This window comes from Salvelinus namaycush, chromosome 5 (assembly GCF_016432855.1).
Source record: "Salvelinus namaycush isolate Seneca chromosome 5, SaNama_1.0, whole genome shotgun sequence".
Lineage (NCBI taxonomy): Eukaryota > Metazoa > Chordata > Actinopteri > Salmoniformes > Salmonidae > Salvelinus > Salvelinus namaycush.
This window is the reverse complement of record NC_052311.1, coordinates 30555303-30576056: the sequence shown is the minus strand read 5'-3', so window position 1 is coordinate 30576056 and position 20754 is coordinate 30555303. Positions and strand designations below refer to the sequence as shown.

Sequence of the window (20754 nt, the reverse complement as noted above, 5' to 3'; positions counted from 1 at the left end):
AACCAGAGACCTTTTGGTTACTGGCCCATCTCGCTTAACTGCTAGGCTACCTGCCGCCCACTCCATTGTAAGGAAACCCTGACCAGACATGTTCAAAGTGCTGAACAGGTTCTGGAAATAATACCATTAGACCAATATGAAAGGAGAAGTGGACAATGACAGTCAAGGATCTAATCTTGCAAGTGTCTGCCTCCCTCTACTGGCAAATTTTAATTACTGCAAGTTGATTTTACTTTATTAATTTGTATTTTTGATTTTTATTTAACCTTTATTTAACTATGCAAGTCGGTTAAGAACAATGACGGCCTACACATACAGTGGAATGTAATTTCTAGGTAAAAATAAAAGCTCTTGGCGTCACTGGTTGGTTTACATGGGGGACAATAACTTGTGTCTATTGTAATTGTGTGTCATTTAAAGGATATAACGTCAATTTAGCAGTTACCTTCAAGCAAGTTAAGCACAGCTCTGTGACGTACACACACACACACACACACACACACACACACACACACACACACACACACACACACACACAGCTGGCAGGTTGAAGGTGAGTCTATCATTATCCTGGTAGGTTCAGTGGGTCATCTCTCGCCCTGGAGGTGGGGTCCATCCTGAGAGTGAAGGACATTCTATTACTAAACAGAGAGAAAGGGGGAGAGAGTGAGAGCGGGAAACTGGGGATAGGGGGAGTGAGGGTCACAGGCATGGTGCGAAGGTAAGAAGGAGAGATGCCCGAGGGAGGGCGAGGGGGATAAGGAGGGGAGAGGTGGAGAGAGAGAGAGCGAGGCAGGTATAATGACAGTGGTTGCAGTCAGTGAGAGGAGACAGAAGTAGAGATAGAGGGGAAGGGGAGAGAGGGGTGGGATACGTCCTGTAGAAAGTTTAGATACGTACCGCCAGAGCAGGGGAAGATAGGAGACCAGGAAGAAAGGGAAAAACCAGCGGTAGACCTGATACATATAGAGATAGATAAAAGAGAGATGGATAATGAGGGAGAACATGAGGCGAGCAGTCTCCATATCATAGCTATTATGCTTCTGATCTGCGGGGCGGTTAAACTACTGCACCTTGTGGGGGTCATCCATGTTGAGGGTGAGTAGTTACCACTGGCACCGCTACTATGCTGAATATCAACCCGGATAGTCTGTGTCTCTTGACCGTGTTAGCCTGCTGAGCAAATAGAGTTAAAAGGCTGTAAATGTGTACTGTGCAAAACTCTGATATTACTTCCATATGAATGGAAGATAGCTATGAGTATTGATGTCTATGACTATTGCTGTAGTATTATGGGGTGTGAAGGTACAGGGGGGACAAGGCTAATAGTTGGGGGGGGGGGGGGGGGGCGAACTACTGTTACCTGTGTTTAGGGTTGCAAAGGGAGGGTATGTTGCTAGAAATTTTCTATGTAAACTACCGAATATTTTTTGTAATCTATAAGAAGACATCTAGTGGCCCTTTTGGGGACTTCAGATTATCATGGGTGTCTGTAATTATCTCTGGCCCTCTCACTGGCCTTATCACATGTCAAATATATGAAATGATTAAATAAGATGAAAATATAATGACAAAGCTGTAAAACATTATCCTAAATATAAACCATCAACTTAGTGAACACGTTGGTGTTTAATATGAAAGTTTCATCATGAAATGTATTTTTTTACACACTTCTATTTATTTTACTATGCAAATATTTATTTGTTGTCAATGTTTTGGCATCAAACTGGTGGAAGTTGTGAAAATAAGTAAGTATGAAATAACACATATAGAATCAGGTAGTAACCAAAAACAAGTGTTAAACATCAAAATATATTTTAGATTCTTCAAAGTAGCCACCCTTTGCCTTGATGACAGCTTTGCACACTCTTGGCATTCTCTCAACCAGCTTCATGAGGAATGCTTTTCCAACAGTCTTGAAGGAGTTCCCACATATGCTGAGCACTTGTTGGCCTCTTTTCCTTCACTCTGTGGTCCAACTCATCCCAAACCATCTCAATTGGGTTGAGGTCAGGTGATTGTGGAGGCCAGGTCATCTTATGCAGCACCATCACTCTCCTTCTTGGTCAAATAGCCCTTACACAACCTGGAGGTGTGTTTTGGGTCATTGTCCTGTTGAAAAACAAATTATAGTCCCACTAAGTGCAAACCAGATGGGATGGCGTATCGCTGCAGAATGCTGTGGTAGCCATGTTGGTTAAGTGTGCCTTGAATTCTAAATAAATCATTGACAGTGTCACCAGCAAAGCACCATCACACCTCCCCTTCCATGCTTTACGGTGGGAACTACACATGCGGAGATCATCTGTTTACCTACTCTGCATCTCACAAAGACGCGGCGGTTGGAACCAAAAATCTCAAATTTAGACTCATCAGACCAAAGGACAGATTTCCACTGGTCTAATGTCCATTGCGCGTGTTTCTTGGCCCATGCAAGTCTCTTCTTCTTATTGGTGTCCTTTAGTGGTGGTTTCTTTGCAGAAATTCAACCATGAAGGCCTGATTCACGCTGTCTCCTCTGAACAGTTGATGTTGAGATGTGTCTGTTACCTGAACTCTGTGAAGCATTTATTTGGGCTGCAGTCTGAGGTGCAGTTAACTAATGAAATGATCCTGTGCAGCAGAGGTAACGCTCGGTCTTCCTTTCCTGTGGCGGTTCTCATGAGAGCCAGTTTCACCATAGGACTTTTTTTGCGACTGCACTTAATGACACTTTCAAAGTTCTTGAAATGTTCCGTATTGACTGACCTTCATGTCTTAAAGTAGTGATGGACTGTCGTTTCTCTTTGCTTATTTGAGCTGATCTTGCCATAATATGGACTTGGTCTTTTACCAAATAGGGCTGTACACCACCCCTACCTTGTAACAACACAACTGATTGGCTCAAACACATTAAGGAAAGAAATTCTACAAATTAACTTTTAACAAGGCAGACCTGTTAATTGAAATGCATTCCAGGTGACTACCTAATGAAGCTGGTTGAGAGAATGTCAAGAGTGTGCAAAGCTGTCATCAAGGCAAAGGGTGGCTACTTTGAAGAATCTCAAATATAAATATATATTTTGATTTGTTTAACACTTTTTGGGTTACTACATGATTCCATGTGTTATAGTAGCTGTGTCCACACTTTTGACTGGTACTGTACACAAATGCCTTATATCATATGGTGCTGTAATTACTATAAAGTCAGACCCATTTGGTCATTATTAACATACACATAAATGTCTTATATCATATGATGCTGTACTTCCTATAAGGTCAGACACCTTCGGTCGTTAATAACACATACATAAAGGCTTAATGATGTAAACACAAACGTATTAACACTTAGGAAATGATCACTAACAGCTAAAACAGTTTCATAAAGTCCAGCAATGCAATTACGTTGAACATTACACAGGGCTGTGAATAGTGTAGCTTGTCTTTGAGCTGGCAAATGGTTATTGTCTTTCTTCCTGCTGGAGGTACTGCATGTTGGTTCCAACCTTAAAAGTAACAACAAAGAAAGTTAGCAGGTTTGTTAGGAAATGCCTTTGTCCCACCATCTGGATAAGAGCATTTCTGTGCTGCGCCAGAAACTCCGAATGGGAAGATGGGAAACTCCATTCAATTCGTATTATTATATTTCTCTTTCATTTACAAATGTCATAACGTGACTGAGAGAGACATGGCTGTATCTAGGGTGAATTGTATTTAGCTGAGCCTGCTAGCAAGCTACATTTCGGTGAGGTCACTGAAATTATTTAAAATAACAATTGAGGTAGCTACTGTATGTAATCTAACTCAACACTTAACTACTACAAAATCATTTAGATTATAATACATAAAGCTTAATTTACTTGTTTTTTACTGTTCGGTGGCAGCACAAGTTGGCATTTGATGTTCAAACTCATCACATGTTCAGCGTCTCGTCAGCAACACTAAAAAAGTACTTCCGGATCTCGGATTTTACGAAATGTTCTCAATAAAAGTCTCCCACGTAATAGTATAAAAGATTCGATACCCATTCTATCATGATATATGAACAATTATTGTTGAAACATTAAAATGATTCATATTTGTTCATGTTTAAGTGACATTTGCATTACAGTTTGATTTTAAATAAATAAATGCCGCCAATGCGAATCACTGTATATGGAATACATATTGGCTTTCAGTAATAACTATTCTGGGTGCCGCAGGGTGCCGCTGGGTGCCGTAAATGTATGTTAGGGATTACTCAGTAGGGTCTGTAGAATGTATACTGTATATGGTGTCCTTTCGTGGGGCTCTGAATAATACGGAGTGTTTCTGGCCTTTTACGCGAAGCACAGACACAATGCGTAGTATTTGACCGTGAACACTGCAGCAGAAGCGAACTCCTTCCTCCCGCTAGTCTTTCCTCCACGTGAGGCTCCAGCAAGTAGAGTATTCATTGGCATCCGAATCATATCACATGTGCGCGTAACGCACTGTAGAAAACCCGCTAACAGTGCAGGGCATGCTCACTGAATTAAAGGGAAATTACACTAAAAACAAATCTATGTTTCAACCCCTGATGTGGTTTAAGCATTGTTGTGAAGACAGAAAATCAAAAGTTGTAGATTTTTTCCATTAAAAAAACGTGAAAAAAATCGGTTAAACCAGAAAAACTGGGGGAAATCCGAAACCTGTGAAAACAAAACCAAGAAAACAGAATTTGGGCAAAAAAATAAGTAGGCAAAAAAATGTAATGTATGCCCTACCAATGATTTTTGATGCGCGTGACTGCACTTTAGAGTGTGTGTCATCCTGCAGCTCAGCATTTTGGGGGAAATTGAGGTCAGGTCCAATATTGACTATGCACCGAAGAGGGAAAGAGGTTGGGCCATCCTAAAAATGTTTTAGTGAAATATAATATAACATTTTGCAGGCACTTTTATCCAAAGCGACCTACAGTCATGCGTGAATACATTTTTACGTATGGGTGGTCCCGAGAATCGAACCCAATACCTTGGCGTTGCAATGCTCTACCAAGATGCATGACAGGGTTAGAAATGCTTTGTGAAGCCTCAATTTAATATGATTTATAAGGCCTTTATTAAGTGGTGCTTATATCACCCTTTATAAAGCACAGGTTTATGTAATATTTGACATAGTGGGTTATGCCACATTTGACATTGGGAGTTATGTCCCACAGTTATGCCACATTTATGAACACTTTATAAAGCATGACATACGGTTATAGATGATTTGCCACACATTTAAGTAGTGTTTAAAAGGCTTTATGAAGCCGTTATAAGCCGCACATCATTTAAAGCGGGCCCAAAAAAGGAATACTGTACATTAATAAATGTCTTAAGTTAACATAAAGTAGTGTAGTTAGTATAAATGATAAAAGTTACGATAGATTGCCATAGATTTGCTGTTAATTACCAAAATTACTGCAGATTCCAGTAGCTTTGGTAAAATACCAGTAGCTTTGCAACCCTAGCTCTGTGTGAGGCTGGTTTTGTGTGTCAGTGCATGTGTGACTGTACAGTATCATTGAACAGTGCATCTGTCAGAGCAGCTGTAACATAAGTGTCACTTGGCTTCCCAGGTGAGTTGTGTCTGAATTACCTCACCTCGGGCTAGAGTCAGCACTCTCCACCTCTCACTAATGAGACACTGACAGAGACAGCTCTGCCACCAGAATGAAACCAAATGGCCTGGAGGAGTGTAGGTGCGTGTGTGCCCGTGTGTCCGTCTGCCCGTCCTCTGGTCCCCTCCCCTCTGGCAGAGGCAGTAATGAATTGTTAATGATCAGGTCACTGAGGTCACTCTCTCTACCCTCCTGTGTCTCTTTTTCTCTCTGCTCCATCTCTCCCACTGTCTTATTGTGCCCTCTCTTACCTGAACCGCTCTTTACTTCCCCTTTCTATCTCTCTCTCTCTCCCTACCTATTTCTATTTTCCATAGCTGATTAAAATGCAACCTTTTGTGAAAATCTCCTATCTACAGTATATATGTCTCTCTCTCTAGATAAAATTGATGATGATTTTGAGCTGAGCGTTGTGTGTCATCGGCCAGAAGGGCTGGATAAACTGGAGGCTCAGAGCAACTTCAGCAAGAGAGAGCTACAAGTCCTTTACCGTGGCTTCAAAAACGTATGTAGTCAGTCTATACTTGTCATTCCATTTCTCCATCACTTCATCACTTAGTGCCCGTCACCGATGTCTCTCTGGGGCTGATCTCTCTCTCTCTCTTTTTGTCTCTTTCTTTCTTTCTCTCTTTCTATTTCCACCGTAGGAGTGCCCTAGTGGGGTGGTGAACGAGGACACCTTCAAACAGATATACGCCCAGTTCTTTCCCCATGGAGGTAAGAAATGAGTTTGTGTATGTGTCTCCATAACATGTAAAGGTGTTGAGTTGTGTAGTGGGTATGTTGCGTAAGCACACAAAGAGTGACATGTATCTATCTTCTCTCCAATGCTCTGCAGATGCCAGTTCCTACGCACACTACCTGTTCGACGCCTTTGACTCAGCACACAGCGGATCCATCAAGTTTGAGGTCAACATTCCTCTACCGTGTCTCAAATTCCCCCCTCTCTTTCTCTCTCCCTCTTTCTCTCCCCCCCACCCCCCCCCCCCCCCCCTCTCTCTCACGATCCTCTGATCACTTACCCTTCGTGCATTCCATGCTGGATCACTCTCCCTCTTGTTCTCCCCGTGACAGTGTCTCATTCTCTCCCTCCTCCAGGACTTTGTCATGGCTCTGTCCATCTTACTGAGGGGATCAGTGAGGGAGAAGTTGACGTGGACTTTCAACCTGTATGACATAAACAGAGATGGCTACATCAGCAAGGAGGTGTGTGTGTGCGCGTGTGTGTGCGCGTGTGTGAGGTGCACATGTAAGTGGGTACAGCATACAGTTTACAACTGGCTTTCTTGATGTCTATAGTTTTCTCTCTGGTATGCAATCTGGTTTCCGCTCAGGTTATAGATGTGTCACTGCAACCTTAAAGGTCCTCAGTGATGTCACCATTGCCCTTGATTCTAAGCAATGTTGTGCTGCTATTTTTATTGACTTGGCCTAAGCTTTTGATACGGTCGACCATTCCCTTCTTGTGGGCCGGCTAAGGAGTATTGGTGTCTCTGAGGGGTCTTTGGCCTGGTTTGCTAACTACCTTTCTCAGAGTGCAGTGTTCAAAGTCAGAAAATCTGCTGTCTCAGCCACTGCCTGTCACCAAGGGAGTACATAGCTCAGGCAGTAGGAAGCTCTCTCATCCATTTATATGCAGATGATACAGTCTTATACTCAGCTGGAGGTAGTCACATCATACAAGTACTTGGGAGTATGGCTAGACGGTACACTGTCCTTCTCTCAGCACATATCAAAGCTTCAGGCTAAAGTTAAATCTAGACTTTGTTTCCTCTATCGTAATCGCTCCTCTTTCACCCCAGCTGCCAAACTAACCCTGATTCAGATGACCATCCTACCCATGCTAGATTACGGAGACATACTTTATAGATTGGCAGGTAAGGGTGCTCTCGAATGGCTAGATGTTTTTTACCATTCGGCCATCAGATTTGTCACCAATGCTCCTTATAGGACACATTACTCCTCTGTAAACTGGTCATCTCTGTATACCCGCCGCAAGACCCACTGGTTGATGCTTATTTATAAAACCCTCTTAGGTCTCAAATCTGAGATATCTACTGCAGTGCTCATCCTCCACATATAACACCCGTTCTGCCAGTCACATTCTGCTAAAGGTCCCCAAAGAACACACATCCCGTATTTTCAGTTCGCTGCAGCTAGCGACTGGAACGAGCTGCAACAAACACTCAAACTGGACAGTTTTATCTCAATCTCTTCATTCAAAGACTCAATCATGGACACTCTTACTGACAGTTGTGGCTGCTTTGCGTGATGTATTGTTGTCTCTACCTTCTTGCCCTTGGTGCTGTTGTCTGTGCCCAATAATGTTTGTACTATGTTTTGTGCTGCTACCATGTTGTGTTGTTACCATGTTGTTGTCATGTTATGTTGCTACCATGCTGTGTTGTCACGTGTTGCTGCCTTGCTATGTTGTTGTCTTAGGTCTCTCATTATGTAATGTTGTGTTGTCTCTCTTGTTGTGATGTGTGTTCTGTCCTATATTTATATATTTTTATTTTAAATCCCAATCCCCGTCCCCGCAGAAGGCCTTTTGCCTTTTTGTAGGCCGTCATTGTAAATAACAATTTGTTCTTAACTGACTTGCCTAGTTAAATAAAGGTTAAATAAAATAAATTAAATACATGTGTAGTACATTTCTAAATAATTGTGTGTTTTGTTTCACATTCGACATCCACTGACAGACAAACTGTGCTTTTGTGTGTGTTACAGGAGATGACAGACATAGTCAGAGCAATATATGACATGATGGGGAAGTACACATACCCTGCCCTGAAGACGGACACTCCCAAACAACATGTGGATGCTTTCTTCCAGAAGATGGACAAGAACAGAGATGGAGTAGTCACTCTGGATGAGTTCATTCTGTCTTGCCAGGAGGTAAACTGGAGTTCTCTGGACTTCTATGATTATCACTGGCTCTATATATATACATACACATATATATGTGTATATATATACACACACACACACACACACACACACACACACACACACACACACACACACACACACACACACACACACACACACACACTTCACATATGCTGCTGCTACTCTGTTTATTATCTATCCTGATTGCCTAGTCACTTTTACCAAATACAATTTTATTTGATCATTAAACATCCCTCCCACTTACTCTTGTATAATACTATTGTAGTTTGAGGGTTTTAGATGGTGGGTTGATCATTCTCTATGTAGACGAACATTGGATGGAGACTGACTACTCTTATGCAAATGTGATGATCAACTGACCATTTTCACGGCCATTAGGCCAGCACTCTTCAACTCAGCTATTTCCTGTACTCTTCTAACCATCAACAAACATCTGACCAATCAGAATAGAGCAAGTTAGTCGATAATCAATTATCATTACAATTCCAAACACTTTTGTGCAGTTAGTTATTTTAGAACTACACAACAGTGACTTAGAAAATAATATAACTTGTAAAATAATCCTACACTATAATTTCCCCCTTCTGTTGGTCTTTACTCTTTACCAGAGACAGCAGAGAAAGCGAGACACCCCATTCCCTCGTTTTTTCGGGTCGGGCGGGGCGGGTGGAGAGAGCGGGGAGGGGACAATTAGTAGACCAGAGCCATTGGTCTCACACCACTGCCATAATGCAGTTTCTCTGGATCCCTGCAAGGTTGGACCCCCCCCCAAAAAAAATGTTTAACTTTTACTGCCTCAGAAACCCGGATCCGGGATCACCCCCCACCCCCCCACACTGATTAGCATCACTAGCATAGCGTCACATTTAAATAGTAGCATCTAAATATCATTAAATCACAAGTCCAAGACACCAAATGAAAGATACAGATCTTGTGAATAAAGTCACCATTTCAGATTTTTAAAATGTTTTACAGGGAAGACAAAATATGTAAATCTATTAGCTAACCATGTTAGCAAAAGACACCATTTTTCTTTGTCCACCATTTTTTCTCAACACCAGTAGCTATCACCAATTCGGCTAAACTAAGATATTGATAGCCACTAACCAAGAAAAAACCTCATCAGATGACAGTCTGATAACATATTTATGGTATAGGATAGGTTTTGTTAGAAAAATGTGCATATTTCAGGTATAAATCATAGTTTGCCATTGCAGCCACCAACACAAATCTCACCAAAGCGACTAGAATTACTACAGAGAGCAACGTGTATGACCAATTTACTCATCATAAAACATTTCATAAAAATAGACAAAGCATAGCAATGGAAAGACACAGATCTTGTGATTTCAGACAATATTTCAGATTTTCTAAGCGTTTTACAGCGAAAACACAATAAATCGATAAGTTAGCATACCACATGTGCAAACATTACCAGAGCATCGATTCAAGCCAAAGAGAGCGATAACGTAATCATCGCCAAAATATATAAATTTTTTCACTAACCTTCTCAGAATTCTTCCGTTGACACTCCTGTAACATCATATTACAACATACATATATTGTTTGTTCGAAAATGTGCATATTTAGCCATAAAAAACCGTGGTTATACAATGAAAATAGTAGCAAATCAAGCCTCAACATGTCGGACGCCATCTTTCATAGTGATCTAGTTTAATCGAAAGCTAATCATATACTTGACTAAAAAATACAGGGTTGACAGGAATCGAAAGACAAATTAGTTCTTAATGCAATCGCTGATTTACATTTCTAAAATTATCCTTACTGTGCAATACAGGGTTCGCCAAGCGAAGCTATAGCAAACAAAATGGCGGATTATGCGTTTAAAATATTTCGACAGAACAACGATTTATCATATTAAATATTTCTTACTATGAGGTGATTTTCCATCAGATTCTTGGGCAATGTATCCTTTCTTGGGTCTAATCTTCTTTTGGTCGAAAGATGTCCTCTGTCCGTCGAAATGCCCACTAACGTTCGACCGGGACCCCGAAACGTGCCCAAAGCTTCAAAGAGCATCACATATAAATTCCTCAAAATCGCACTAAACGGATATAAATTGCTATAAAACGGTTTAAATTAACTACGTTATGATGTTTCTAACTCCTATATCGAATTAAATTACAGACGGATACATTTCACGTTGATAACCGAGCCTTTGAAAATGGCATCCGGAGGTCCCTTCCTGCGTAATGGCCAGCGTCGAAAAGGGGGCTACTCTCACTCCTTGGTCTTTTATAACCTCTGAGAGCTACGCAGAAAGCCCATTCCACTTCTCATTGGTTACTGACATCCAGGGGAAGGCGGGTGCAGTTCATGTCGTTCCATAGGATATACACAGACTTTTAAAACTGATCTGAAATCAGAGCTTCGCTCTCAGACCATCGCAGTACCTGTCATGGATTTCGCTGTAGAAAGAGTTCTGGGTCACCCACAGACAAAATTCCAACGGCTATAGAAACTAGAGAGTGTTTTCTATCCAATAGAATTAATAATATGCATATTGTACGATCAAGAATTGAGCACGAGGCAGTTTAATTTGGCGACACCCGGAAAAAAAAAATGCTAACTGCTCCCCCTATTGACAAAAGGTTTAAAGCATCAGCCGGACAGCAACTCACAAGTATAGACTACCGATCACTGTCCATGGTGCTGAAATTGCTACATGTCTGTGCAGCTGCCTATTGAATCGATGACATGCTTTCTCTAGTGCCAGGGCATGTAGCCTATAGCGGTGCTTTAGCTAATGGATAAATGTTTATTGGTAGGCCTATTTGGTTGTAATTTTCTCATGTTAAGCCTAACATTTCATAAAAGCTGTACATGGTGTCGAAATGCTGCCATTTACAGTAGACTGCTGGCTGGAGGCAATAATGTAATTGCTTGTTCAGTAATTAAAGTTGGACATTTTAACATTGCAGATTGTAAAATAAATGTTTGATGCGATAGCTACCAATTGATTTTTCAAATCAATTGTTCTGTATAGCCTGCCGGAACCTGCATGACACGAGCCATCCTCGGGCTCTCACCCAGCTTGGAAAGCAAGTTGTTATGCTTGAAGCCAGTCTTTTAATTCCAAATAATACAGTCAGTCCACCCTCAAAACACTAGCTTACTAGGGATGCTTTCATTATGCAGTGTACTATCTATAGCTATATACCGCATTTAGTTGCTATTTATACACTTTTTATCAAAATTACACATCAAACAGCCTTACAATTAAGAAAAAAGTACTTGGCTTGAGGATAAATTCAGCCACTGTTTGTTGTTGAGCTCAGCGGGTTCTGTCTGGCTAATAGCCTGCACAAATGGGCTGCGGTATTCAAGGTAAATTAAATTGAATCAAATTAAATTCAATTATAGCCAATTTGAGAGACTCCCCTGGTCTGCTGAAGTCCTCCTTGCTTTCTTTCTCTGTGTCTTTCTTTTTCTCTTTCTTTCTCATAGAATAAAGTCTATTTGTGTCTGTGCTTGTCTCTCTTTTTTATGTAGAGGCCTATAGTAGCTACAGCATGGGACTGCGTTGCCGTGCATTTTTGTGAGCAAATGTATTCACCACGGCCTGTATTGTCAACCCAGACAGCCTTTCCTGAGACATTGTGCATTGTATGCTCATGGCGCTGCACACAATCTAAACGTATTCTTGAATAATGCATGCCAAGATATACCAGTGATAAGGGACTGTTGCGAAACTGTTGTATTTGAAGCACAACTCCCTTCAACCCAGTTTTCCTGATGTTGTTATGGTATTCAAGCAGTTTTTTACCATCCCTGTAACTGTTGCTTCTGCGGAGAGAATATTTTCTAAACTAAAACTCATAAAGAGCTACCTAAGAAGCATTAGGCTCTCGGTCTGATATGCTCTTTGGAACACCTGAGTAAGCGCCACTCATTGCACTATTTTTCAAGACCTGGGGCACTTTTTCAGTCACTTGCCCGAAGCCCAAGAAATAAACATTTAGCTTCCTAGAACATATGTCAGTTAAAAAAAAGGTTTATGAATACATTTTTGGAGGGTTTCTGTCAAAATTATTTATTCAATGAAAATACAGTATAAACATTGATGTCAGGCGCATGGGCCCCCTACAGCTCATCGTGGCATTTGTCTTTAAAAAAAAAATGATTGCCACATTAGCAGCTAATTAGCGTTTCATTTTTGGGGGGTAAATACATGCGATTGTGTCGATAGAAGTTACCTTGTCCTAGAGAAATGTACACGGTTATCAAAACGTCACACCAGGGTGAGCCTACACGAAACACAGCCCTTATTTTAAGTGTTTCTAAAATCGCATATGGGGAAAAAATGAGTGTCGGAAATATTATTGGAACCCTTTCCTTGTTTGTCCGCTAGGCTTTTGGGGTATTATGACTCATGATGTGGTACTCTATTTTAAACTGCCTGAGTAAGACCTTTTAATTTATAACCTCTTCTCAGTCTTCGTTGCCACCTAGTGGTACTTATGTGATACAGTCAGAGTACTACACTGAGCACTGTACAGCATGTGCAGTAGTGTAAAGATACTTTAAAGTACTACTTAAGTAAAGTACAGATAGCACAAAAAACAACTAACTATTTATATTTTTGACTACTTTTACTTCACTACATTCCTTAAGAAAATATTGTACTTTTTACTCTATACATTTTCCTTGACACCCAAAAGTACTCATTACATTTTGAATGCTTAGCAGGACAGGAAAATAGTCAAATTCAAGCAGTTATCAACCGAACATCCCTGGTTATCCCTACTGCCTCTGATCTGGTGGACTCACTAAACACACATGCTTCGCTTGTAAATTATGTCTGAATGTTGAAGTATGCCCGTGGCTTTCCATAAATTTAAAAACAAGAAAATGGTGCCATCGGGTTTGTTTAATATAAGGAATTTGAAGTGATTTATACTTTTACTTTTGATACTTAAGTATATTTTAAAACAAATACTTTTAGACTTTTACTCAAGTAGAATTTTCCTGGGTGACTTTTACTTTTACTTGAGTCATTTTCTATTAAGATATTTTACATTTTTCTCTAGTAGGGCAGTTGGGTACTTGTTCCACCACTGTGTATGTGCAAGTTCAGAGATGTTACTGTTTTTTTTCTCATGATCAGCTTTCTCCTTTTTTTCATACTTTCTTCCCCAGGATGAAAACATCATGAGGTCCCTGCAGCTTTTCGAAAACGTCATATAAATGAAACAGACAAAAGAGACACAGTGGGAAAATGAAAGAGGGATAGGAAAGACCTTTGAACTGTGAGAAGAAAGAGCAGCCCACCATTTAATGGCAAAGAGGGAACACACATAAACTTTGCTGTCAGCATGGTTATGAGAGGTACTCAACACTGGCCGCCCAGCAACAGCTATATGCATCTGCCGTGTGGCACAGTGTCTCACCATCACGTTACAATGGCAGTGACCAATCAACAGGCTGGGTTATGACCCCTCCCACTGACCTCTGACCCCTTGTACCTGTTTTTGATCTTCCTGTGACCCTGTAATCTTTCACCCTTGGTCCGAACTCTCTCAGTCTTGTTCTGTTGATGTTGTCGTCGTTGTTATGGTTACTGTTCTCTCAGAGAGTGTATATAACACCTGTTAATTGACATACTGACATTATAGAGACATACACACACATATTAAGACATACACACATACCTACACTGTGTCAGGCCGGGATTCAATCCGAGGCGCGCTGTAGAGCGATCTCTTTGAACGTCGGGGAAGTTGCCCTTAAAAGTCGCATTGTCGGCAGTCAGTGCGCCGCTCTATAACACTCCTTGGATTGAATACTGGCCTCAATTTCACCACAAATACAGTTTATAAATACAAATTGAGGACATTTCCTGTACATTTTCATTTGTAGAAGTCATGTGATCTGTATTTGACCGCAACATATTAAGAAATATACATTTAAAACAAGTCAGTCCTAACCCCGCTATATACAGCACTCCTACTGTATGTGTGTTAGTGTTAGTCAATGTTTTTCGTGTTGTGGTGCCTTGTGTCATTGGGTTTTTGGCTTCTATCTTTCTGTCTGCACTGAGCTCCGTTGATCTGTCTCTTTGTCTGTCAACCTGGCCAGATGATATTCCAACCCAGAGAGCCTGGATTGAATGTTCTGTGGCCTATGGCAATTTTGAAGTAGTGCTGAGCGAATAACCGAAATGTTGGTTTATTTTCAGTTTGTAAATAACTAATTGACTGACATTGGTTCCATTATTTGAATTCCATTTAGTTGTGCACCATTTGTGCCATTTCTCTGGAGAGATTTCTCTCTGGGACATGTTGTCCAACTCATCAGAGTTAAGCGCCGAAAACGTGGTAGTGAACTACATTGACCAGAATCCATTGCCTACAGCTAGCTGCCTCCTGTTCTCATTGGTTCTTTGCCGGGCAAGCCTGTGTGGCCGACAGACAGACACAGAGGAAGAGTGATAGAGAGATAGGAGAGAATGTATGTAATTGATTGATAGTTGTTAGTAGCCTAGTGGTTAGAGCGTTGGGCCAGTAACCGAAAGGTTGCAAGCTCAAATCCCCGAGCTGACAAGGTACAAATCTGTCGTTCTGCCCCTGAACAAGGCAGTTAACCCACTGTTCCTAGGCCGTCATTGAAAATTAGAATTTGTTCTTCTTAACTGACTTGCCTAGTTAAATAAATAAATTTAGCAGTGTTAAAAGTATGCTTTATCTACTTTAAAGAACTACTTAAACTGGGATTTCATCGGACAGCAGGCAGCTAGCCAGCTATGTAAGTCTGCTATCCTGAAGGATGACTCTGGGAGAACAGAGATAGATGGCTGGCTGGCTGCTACAGCCTGAGCAGAGATGAGATGATGACTTGGAATAAACTATTAAGCCATCAAATGAAATTAAAAAAATATACACAACAACTGAAATATTTTATTAAAGTAATGTGAATAAGTGATAAGTTTGTTAATAAGTGATATGCAGTAATTGCATATCTTAGTATCACCATACTAAAAACAAATATGTAATATACACAACCAACATATTGAATTTACTGTAAGTAAAGTAATGTGAAATAATTATGTTTTAGAGCCTAATAACTGATAGTAATAGGCTGTCACTAACTACCATCAATTGTTTTATTAATTGTTGTTACAGCATTGAACACATAATGCATTTATTGTAAAATAGAAAAAAATATGAAAACCGTGATTATTATTATTTATTTTTTTATTTTTCAAAAACCAAACCAAAACTGAACCGACCTCAAAAAGCGCTAATCGCCCAGCACTATTTTGAAGTGTGTTCTTATGCTTGTTTTGTGCCAATATGGGTGTGTGCATGGTATCCTGTGGGACATTACAACTGTACAGTAACAACTCTCAAGACAATACCCAACATCAGAGAGAGAGAGAGAATTATACCTTGTCACTGAGAATATAGGAATGAAAGCCATGACATGGGTGATGATGACAATAACCTAATCAATGTGAAGACTTACTGACAACAGAACACAGAATCCCTTATTTCACAGTCCCCTATTACCTTACCTTCACCTATACTTTTATACAATATCAAGATTCATGATCAGCAAAGCGCAGAAAGGTGAGACTAACAGACAGAGAATGGCAGACAGAAAAAAATGGAATCACATCGGTGTATATTGAAATGTTGTACAAAATGATATTTAACAATAAACTTTTCAGAGAAAGTGGTGACCTTTGAAGTGTCTTCTTTAGCAAGGGAGAGAGGCTGTGAGTAATTAAAGCTTTCCATTCATGTCTCTATGTCACAAAAAAACATAAGCAAAGTGATCTCAAGTGAAGAGTTTATATCGTTATTTACATATGTATACATCCCAAGTACAAATTATGAAACATTTACATCCTCATAGGAAATTTGTCACAAATGAAACATTTGAGGATGTTTAAGTTTCATTAACAACATGACATGCATCCTTCTGCAACCCCTGTCCAATTCCTCCCTCTCTCTCCCCCTCTTCCTCCCTCTCTCCTACACTCCTCTATCCATCCCTCTACCTTACACACACTCCTCCTATCCTTCCCTGTCAATTTTAGTCTACAACCTCAGTCTTTAGCCATAGTGTCACAGTGTGGAATGCAACATAAGGCCAGACAGGGGTAAAAACACTTGTGGAAACTGGTAACGGCGCTTGTGTAATGTCGACAGTGCAGTCATTCATTCAGGTTGATGGTGTGGTCCTATCAGACGCCTAGTCTCTACACAGTCTCAAAGGGGCATCGCACTGTCCATACCCTCCATTTTGGCACCAACAAATAATCTAGGATCAGATCAGATCACCCCAATTGGACGGATGAGCAAATGTGTGACCCTGGAACAGCGGTTGGGGGAGACTTCCTCCTACTCCCTCTCCTCGGCCCAGGGCTGCATGTTCTGCAGGGCGTACAGGGAGGAGTTATGTGAGCACAGTGGGTCGGAGCCTGCTGATTCGCCGAGGGACTTGTGGAGGGCGTCGGCCTGCAGTTGCAGGATCAGCCGGTTGGCCTGTTGACGCTCAGCCTCCCTTTCCTCCGCTGTCTGTCTCCTGAGAGAGCAAAAAGAGAGAAAGATTAATTGCATAAAATTTAGTTATGAACAAAGAATATTTATACGTTGACATTCAGCGACGGTCAAATGTAGGTAGCCTATAGTGGACATTTATATACCCCCTCAACTTTCCATATGCATCTACAGCTTATTTTGTCTTATAACACAAGTGTAAAAAAATTGGCTTCACAGTACATAGATCATGGCGACTCTCCTGAACAAGCCCACAATAAGCACACTAGGCAGCTGGTAGATCCCAAATGTTTCTTCGCCGAAAAACGATGGGAATATCCTGTAGGCCTACCACCAGCAGAACCAGGAATAGAAATGAGTGCCAGGAAAAAACATGATGGTAAGAACAGCCTGCGTCTGTTTGCCTTTAGTTTAAAATCCTCTGCAATTATACATTCACACAACCCAAAAATGATTAGTCCCCCATTAAGGCCAAGCTAAAACTAACCTCCTCCCCAGACTAATTGCACATGAGCGGAAGTGACTGGTGAATGAGATTTGAAAACATGTCAAATGAAGAGGTAAACCATAGACTTAGATAGACATCACATCGTTGCACCTGTCCTATGCATGGTGTCTGTGAGAGCATGGGCAGCGCCATTGAGGCCATGTCTATTTTGAAGTAGGCAGTTTTCATCTTCTACTACTTCTATGATTTGGCAAAGAAACTGAAAGGGTGCATACTGTCAGCTGTAGTGTGCTGTTTGAAAAGGTATAAAGTCAAGTTTGGCGATTTAGTGCCATCTGCAGTTATGGAATGTTTGCTCGCTAGTATAATTAATTGGCTGATCCCTCCTGATAAACCGCATGGAATCAATCATGCGATCATTCCCTAACCCATAGGAAGTCCCACCCAGTTGACTACTTCAAAACGGTGAAAGTCATCAATGGCCTGCCCATGCTAAAACGGGCTTTTGGGCACTAGAGCCCTGTATCCATCTCCATGGGCACAACTTTCACTGGTGTCGGGCGACATTGCATTTTTGGTCCCCCTCGTTTTATATGTGATACAAAACAGGGCAACGGTGTGTTTTAGGACCATGCGGATGCCTCCGAGCGGTCGGGCAGGCTGTTTGGAGTGTTTATCCAACTGAATTAAAAAATATATTATAATAATTATGTCCCCCCCCCACTTCTGAAACCAAAGTTGCGCCTCTGTCCCTCTATATGAGGTCAACACAAGGTTTGAGTAAACAGTTAAGCTCATGGATCAACTGACCTCCATTTGGTCCGTCGGTTCTGGAACCAGGTCTTGACTTGCGCGTCCGTCATCTTCAGGCTCTTGGCAAGGGTGGCCCGCTCGGCGCTCGCGAGGTACTTCTGCCGGTGGAAGCGCTTCTCCAATTCACAAATCTGCACACGGGAGAACGATGTCCGAGGCTTTTTCCGTTTGGGCGGCGTGCGGTTCTGGTATGGATGACCTATTCGCCGGGTCACCGTGAATGGCACGAGAGCTGACGGAGAGAGCAGAAAGACAGACAGACTGGAGGTTGAGTTTACGCAGTGGAAAAGTGAGGTGAGCCTCCAACTTTGTTGTACAGTTGACAAGGTTTGGCAGTAGGCCTACTTGTAGGGCCTACATAATCCTCACCCGAAAACAAAGGTTAGGCTATAAATGTTTTTTGAGAAAGAAAGTTGAAGAGCAGAAGAATATTTATTCTATTGGTTAATTTGGCGTCTGAATAAAACCGAGCAGTTCTGTCTGGCTATTGAAGTTAGGCTTGCCTCCTCTAGCGTGAACAAACAATCACATGAAATAGCCTAGTAAATACAAGGAGTGAATAATTTTGGCTTCAGTTCTGGGTGCCGAATTTGAACATAAAAAATGTAAATAAATCAATAGTATTATGGCCTAACATTGAAACTATGGGAGACCACTTTTGGCGAGAATGTTTTCGAGTTCTTCATATATCTTTGGCTAAACTGTTGGGTGTGAATTATGGCGAAAAAAAATCGTTGTGGAAAATAATGCCTCCCAACATAATTGCTACAATGCTATTGTTTATTATGTTTTCTTATTTCACGTGGTATGTTAATAACTTTTTAATTGGTAGCCTATAATTGATTGAAATTGCACTGTAAGAATCCACCAAAATTGTATATTTATATTTTATTTTATCTCTCTGTAAATGCCTCCATTTTCATTGATTTAGGCTTAGTGTCTTCTAGCACCAAATTATTTGTTTGAGATTTTTCTCACTCATTTCGTTTTGAAAGGCCATCTTTTTATAGACCAATTCAATATTTGTGTGATTTTCGTTGCTATAGTATAGGCTAAGTATTGTAATATTCACATTGGCTAAATGATTAAGAGAAATATTGAAACGGGCTACAATTTCAGTAAAATTGCATGGGTCGAGTCTGCTAAATGACTGCATTTAAAAAAAAATGTACGCCTACATTTTCTTATTTTTTGTACGCATAAAAGGTTGAAGATTGAATTAATGTGCCTTGTTATTTTATTGATCACATCATCCTTATTATTGAAATGTTTATTGCTGTATCGTTATCGTTGTTATTAGTCTTTTCACTTTTTTAAGCTTATTGCACGCTTATTGTAAACGAAGCTGTTTTGAACACATTGAAAGTAAAATTGCCATTACGGGAAACATAGATAACCTAAATCACTGCGCATGAAATTGTGTATTTTTTCCAATAACATTATTTGATGCTAAGGGTTCTATCGGAAAGTTACCTGATAACCTTTCCTTGGCGAACCTATTTCCGACCCACGGGTAACACAGGCCTCCATACCCGGGTACAGCGCTCATCAAGTGCGGCGGCCCCGATGTAGTCAACGGTCTGTGAGCAGGCACCCGGATCACTCCTCTGCTGCCCAGGCTACAGTTCACTCCGTACAAACCAGGATCCTCTAACTGTGGTACCATGCCGGAGAGGGAGATGGACAGCGCAGTGTAGGAGGCAGCGTTCCCTCCAGTTGGGCTTCCCAAACGGTAACCGTCTCCACTGCTTGTATCCGAACCGTATCTGCTGCTGGTCCGGCCGGTCTCTGAGTCAGCACTGCTACTGAGTATCTGGTCGATACCGAAGCTGATGGGTTCGTGCTGGGCCGCTTTGGGAGGAGGACTTGGGGCGCTGGGTGCGCGCTCCATCCTCACCTTTCAATAGACCGTGGGATGGCTGGACTGGATGGAAATTAAATTACGAGGTTAAACGGCCGGTTTGTGCCAAAGAGAAGATGCCGTTGGCTCCAATGTCATCTTCCTTTCAAAATCCGACCGTCTGCAACTTCGGAAAGGCCTCCTTCAGATCATCCTCGGGAGCGCCAGTGAAAGTTTGATGTGCGTTTGGAGACGTCTATGACGCTCTACTCCCTGCGTCAAAACATCTTGGTCTTGCTGTTTCCCCCCGAAAAGCCCCATTCCCGTGCTTCTATTGGTTGATGCTGTCAACGCCTTGACTGTTCATTGGTTGTCATTTTAATGACTGATTGAAGCATGGTGGGTATCACTTGGCATCATGCTCCTTCCTAGCTCTCAGAGTTGGTCAATTTAGTGCCATATCAGAGCATCGATTTCCAAACCTTTTAATTTGACCTGTTTGGACAATCCCTCACTTGACGTTGTGGGTTTACAGGTTTTCAAAAGGTGATCCGAGTCCATGTTTTCTAATCTCTATTTTGTAACCATTGTCCCGGTCTCCATGGAAATGCAG

General features: G+C 41.3%; 2 protein-coding genes across 2 annotated transcripts in view; one reads left to right on the top strand and one right to left on the bottom strand.

The window, feature by feature from the left end:
* LOC120048180 (Kv channel-interacting protein 1-like) overlaps positions 1-16198 on the top strand; it is a 46867-nt gene extending 30669 nt beyond the window's left edge. The window contains exons 2-7 of the mRNA XM_038993940.1: positions 5983-6107; positions 6250-6319; positions 6441-6511; positions 6701-6808; positions 8333-8500; positions 13676-16198. Coding sequence (XP_038849868.1) covers positions 5983-6107; positions 6250-6319; positions 6441-6511; positions 6701-6808; positions 8333-8500; positions 13676-13723 — 590 coding nt within the window. The 3' untranslated portion in view covers positions 13724-16198. The remainder of the gene's footprint in view (positions 1-5982; positions 6108-6249; positions 6320-6440; positions 6512-6700; positions 6809-8332; positions 8501-13675) is intronic.
* Positions 16199-16881: 683 nt separating this feature from the next.
* LOC120047074 (T-cell leukemia homeobox protein 3-like) lies at positions 16882-20192 on the bottom strand. Its single transcript, XM_038992622.1, has 3 exons — positions 19775-20192; positions 18299-18533; positions 16882-17065 (listed from the first exon to the last, which is right to left on the bottom strand). The coding sequence occupies exons 1-3, from the start codon at positions 20190-20192 to the stop codon at positions 16882-16884; spliced, it is 837 nt and encodes a 278-aa protein (XP_038848550.1).
* Positions 20193-20754: the final 562 nt, after the last annotated feature.